At 37.2% G+C, this 5,360-nt stretch overlaps 1 protein-coding gene across 1 annotated transcript; it reads left to right on the plus strand.

The window, feature by feature from the left end:
* Positions 1-402: 402 nt before the first annotated feature.
* ndufb2 (NADH:ubiquinone oxidoreductase subunit B2) lies at positions 403-5,249 on the plus strand. The gene is made up of 4 exons (XM_038738868.1): positions 403-616; positions 785-929; positions 3,339-3,414; positions 5,140-5,249. The coding sequence occupies exons 1-3, from the start codon at positions 531-533 to the stop codon at positions 3,411-3,413; spliced, it is 306 nt and encodes a 101-aa protein (XP_038594796.1). The 5' UTR covers positions 403-530; the 3' UTR covers position 3,414; positions 5,140-5,249.
* The last annotated feature ends 111 nt before the right edge of the window (positions 5,250-5,360 follow it).

A 5,360-nucleotide genomic window follows, 5' to 3' on the forward strand; every position in this document is an offset into this window, starting at 1 on the left:
ATGACGACTAACTTCTTGTTAACAGAATTACATCGAATATTTATATCTAGAGTTTTACGTGTTATGTTATTCTTGATGTAATAAACCTTTTAATAAAAAATGTAAGTTGTGCAAATAGTTTTCATACAAGTTTTCATCTTTTATTCACAATGGTATCAGTAGTGATTCAGTACGCAGGTGAACAAGTCACTAGCCAAAGTTATCATCAATAAAATGGCATGTTTAATTTTATATTATATATAGTTTAAAAACTATACAGCAAAGATAATCAAATAATCGATAACTCAAAGGGAAAGCCATGTCCGCATCAAAACAGGAGGGGGCGCTGTGTTTTAAAAATGTATTTTTCATTTAGCCAACACAGAAGAAGAACGGACGTCGTTACTCTCTGCCCAATCACAGCTGTCTTTGTTGGGAGGTCGCTTATTGACAGGGGGAGAAGGTGACTCCTCGAAGAGCAGGGCGAAAAAGCTCATAGAAATCTTGATATATAACCCAAAAGAAGATTGTTGTTTTCTAAGTAAGCAGCCATGTCTTCTTTTGGAAGGGCGTTGGGAGTCCTTCGCGCAGGAAGTCGGTTCGTCAGACGCGGCCCACAAAGGATAACAACCAGAAAGTAAGTTATTATTTAACCCGCTAGCATCTTAGCTATTGCGTTAGCCGTAGCAACGACTTGCTAACACGGCGATGAATTAAAAACCCAGAACACAATTTTAAATGTTTGCCTATATTCCACGTTATTTAATATTGACTCAATATTGAAAGTGTGTTTTTTATGTTCAAGGGCTGGCGGTGGACCGCACATTGAGCCACAGTACAGGCAATATCCTCAGATAACGAAGAAACAGAAGTTTGAGTCAGAACTCATTAGCGGCGCGATGTGGTTTTGGATCCTTTGGCACTGTTGGCACGATCCCGATGCAGTCCTGGTAAGTCAACATGTATACACTACCTAGACCCATTTCCACTGAGCGTGACACTGTAACGCAGGTGGGTGTATGAAGGAGTTTAGTTGGGGCTCAGATCCAAAACAGGACACTGGAATGTTGCTAGCCTAAAAAATGTTTTAATTAACTTACCAGTATCACGAAGCTGTTTATCGAAACACCTGGCTGTGTTAACTCTGGGGTTTCTAATGAAATAGGTATTAATGAATCAAAGTTATGAGCCATGAAGGAAGTACTAGTACTTACTGTTTAAGTAAAAACGTTACGTTACATCGCGATGTAGAGCTGCACTGAAAAGATAGAAAAGATGCATGCTGTGTTTAACTCGAAAGCTACATTGGTGGGTAGGGGGAGAGCGACTGATTTAAAAGATGTCCCTAGAGTGTCACAGAGTAAAACCCCGTACCTGTGACTTAGGGCATGTTCACTGGTGTAGCATGGACACTGGGCTGCTTGTCATCATAGAAACATCACTGGTGAAGTAGCATTGATCACTCTGAGTGGGGGGAAAATTTTGTCCCCACTTGGGATGAAAAATATTCATCAGGGATATACAAACCAGAAAAGGGGAAATCCCACGCAAATCGTACCCTGGATATATACATTAAAATAAGGTAGATATTTAGTTGACAGGTGAGCACATTTTTTATGTCCGTGTTGTGATGTTTGGCCTGCCTTATGATCAGGACTGATGATGAGGATTGGAGTGCATTGATTGTGAGAGTTGTGTCACTTACGCTATTTCCAGACTTGGCTAATTTTCACAATCCCTATGTCCAAGAAGGCAGTGTGTATGCACACCACGACAGCACAGTCGTGTTTACTACAGCGTGTTAAAAGTTGATGAACAATTGATGCTCTTTTCTGCAATTCTTTAATGCTATTTAATATTATCTTGGATTTCTACAACCGATGATGATAATTCCATCCGTTAGCCTAGTTAAAGTTTGAAAAGGACTCGGTAGCTAAATTCACGTTTAATATCAGGGAAAGGCAAGCCAGAATCCTGCCACCTGCCATATCCTGGCAGCTGTGGCGTGCCACAACTGGCTCTCTCCGCTGCGCTCTGGACAGGGGCTGATGAAATACTTAGTGGACTTTGATTTCAGTTGGCATATATCTTTGACAGTTGAAAGGTGCAATATGTAATTGTTATGGCTCACGAGTGCAAGCACAAATAACACTGCTGGTTTGAATGTTTATGATAAAGAGGAAGTTAAATTAAATGTGTGAGAGACATCATTAAACCTACTCCTCACATTTGATTTCATTTTTATGTTAAACATTATCCACATACATAGTCAAACTATTATGGTGTGTCAGTGGACAGTGGAAAGTATACACAGCGCTTCACTTTTTCCACATTTCACATTTTGTTATGTTACAACCTTATTCTAAAATGGATGAAATTCATTATTTTCCTCAAAATTCTACAAACAATACCCAATAAGAGATGTTTCTACAACTTCATTGGAGGCCACCTGTGGTTAATTCAGTTGATTGGATATGATGTGAAAAGGCACACACGAGTCTATATAAGGTTCCACAGTTAACAGTGCACTTCAGAGCACAAACCAAGCTATGAAGTCTAAGGAATTGTCTGTAGAGGTCCAAGACGTGATTGTATCAAGTCACAGATCTTTTGAAGGGTACAGGAAAAAATTCTGCAGCATTGAAGGTCCCAAAGAGCAGAGAGGCCTCCATCCTCTGTAAATGGAACCACCTGGACTCTTCTTAGAGCTGCCCTTTGGCTGGGCGGCCCTAGTCAGGGAGGTGACCCAGACTGTGAATATTTATGTACATGTGCTTTTTTGTTGTTTTTTATTTTAAATAAATTAGCAAAGATTTAAAACAAACTTCTTTCCCATTGTCATTATGGGGTGTTGTTTGTAGAATTTTCAGGAAAATTATGAATTTCATCCATTTTGGAGTAAGGCAGTAACATAACGTGGGAAAAGTTCTATGAATACTTTCCGGTGTAATTACAGTATAATTATGTGTTTAGACTATTTCATAGATGTAGCACAGTAACTGGAGTGGATACTTTTTGAAACATTTGGTGAGTTTCAGTACTTTGTAGTTTACAGACAGAGCCAGACAAATGTTTGCGGCACAGCCCACACATTCTGACGTCACCTTCATGATTATACATCCAGCGGTGTTTGCGTGAAAACACAAAAGTACGCAACCTTTTAGTATGTGCGCACCGTTTATACGTGAGGCCACTGCTCACTAAAGGGATAGCTCTAAAAAATATTTGTACATACATTTTTTATATTTTAAATGTATGCAGTTTTACTAGTTGTGTTAGTATGCATTGTTGCAGAAACCTGACGGGAACACAATCTATTTATTTAGGATGTTAAATTAAGGGTCTTCCCTCTTCTGTAGGGTCACTTCCCTTGGCCTGATGCTTCAGCATGGACAGACGAGGAGCTTGGAATCCCAGCAGACGACGAGGAATAAGGTGATTTCTTCAGTTTCCTTTACTTAAGTGAATACTTCAGTAAATCAGGACAACCATTTTTACTTGTAAAACATGTAATCCACGTGTGAATAAAAGGCTGATTGCTGTCAAAATGTCAAAAGACAGGACAGAAACCTGCTCTTCCCTCAAATTTGCTAATTAAGTCCTTTTTAAACTAACAGTAGAGAATCAACTAAATCTAAGTAATTAACATTTTTTGATGTTAAAGGTTTAACAACTCTCAACTTTAATATTTATTAGGCGGTATTGTTTTAGCTCTGATTAGACGAGGAACTCAAAATGCAGATCTGCGTCCAACTGTATCATTCCATTTATGTAAAAAATAATTGATGTTTTGCCAGTATGTGAAGAATTCTTGAAGTTTATAACGATGTCTGTGGAGGAAATACATTGACATTCATAAACATTTGTCATGACAGAACAGGGCCATTTTCATCCTTGTCATTTGACTCTGTGTCAAGTCCCAATAAAACATTTCTGTAATAGCTCTATAGACCGACACAGGCCCTTTTCACAGCAGAGATTTTGATTTGTTAAAGTAGGAAAAGCACACGTCACTAATAACGTTGACTATGGTTCTGTTCTTTTTCGTTTTCCCAGTGAACGTGACAGTTGATTTAATTGTAATTGAATTCAAAAGTCTTCAGTGAATAAGGTCTGATAAGATGAGATCAAATGTTTTTTTTTTCTTTGCATTTTTAGGCATCTCTACTCGATTGTTTCAAAAGCTGTACTACATATATAGCATCTCTAAAAATTGGAATACCGTAAAAAAGTTAATTTTATTATGTGATTTAAGTCAAAAAAGTGAAATTTAGATTCATTACACAGTCAAATATTTCAAGCCTTTTTCATTTTAATCTTGATTATGGCTTACAGCTTATGGAAATCAAAACTCCAGTATCTTAAAACGATTACAATTTTAGAATAAAGAATTTATAACCTAAGAGCTCTGATCAGCTAATTAACTCAATACCTGCCAAGGTTTCCTGAGCCTTTACTCTGTCTGGTGCTAACGATCCACGATATTGAGATGCACCTGGACACCTAATGAGTTTTTAAATTTTCTTTTCATTAAGAATGCTAGTATGCAGGTTTTTCTCACAAATTGTTAATCAGTAAAATTGACAGTAAAAAATTCATGTCTGAAATAAATCCACCATTATCCTGATGATTCACAGCATCTTTCCTAAATTGCCTCGTGTAAATGTTTACGTTTTCTAGATGTGTTGCATTTAAATTTGACCAGAAACACACCATATTTTATTTATTTTTTTAAATCTACCTGATCACAGGAGACAGATCATTACTTACTAAAAGTAGCTGACACTAATGCAGTCTAATACAACAGCCCTGCAGTAAATGTTAACTTCACAAAGGTTAATAAGTAAACTGATCATTTTAGAGGCGATTGTTGTGCTATTGAACAGTCTTGCATTATACAGGTTTCTCTTTTGTCCATCCCATTTATATCATTAAGGGTAGACAAAATAAAATGCCTCTCTGTACTGCAGTACAGATCAGATAAACTGCAGTATCAAAAAACACCTCTCTAAAACAGTTTCAACAAACTGATAACCTTAATGATTGAAGGATTTATTGCAGGACTGTTGGATTAGACTGCATTTGTTTTAGCTAGATGTAACATTAACTGGCAACTCAGCGCCACTGTTTAAACATTATCTTGTTGTCCTTTCTTTGTAGATTGCCATGAAGGATTCAAGCTGCTGGGCAAGTCTTTATGGAAGTCTTCATGATATTCTGAAAGTCATTGTTGTACATAGACTAATAAAATTATCTTTAAATATGTTAAACTGTTGTCTTTTTACTTTAACGCGCAGGTCTAAACTTCTTTTACAGCTGCTGTGTGGAAAAATAGGAAGCTATTATTGGGCCACATTAGTTAGTTTGGGCTTGACAAAAAG

This window comes from Micropterus salmoides, unplaced genomic scaffold (genome assembly GCF_014851395.1).
Source record: "Micropterus salmoides isolate LMB-PRFRI ecotype aquatic unplaced genomic scaffold, ASM1485139v1 Ms_hic_scaffold_23, whole genome shotgun sequence".
In the NCBI taxonomy this organism is placed as follows: domain Eukaryota; kingdom Metazoa; phylum Chordata; class Actinopteri; order Centrarchiformes; family Centrarchidae; genus Micropterus; species Micropterus salmoides.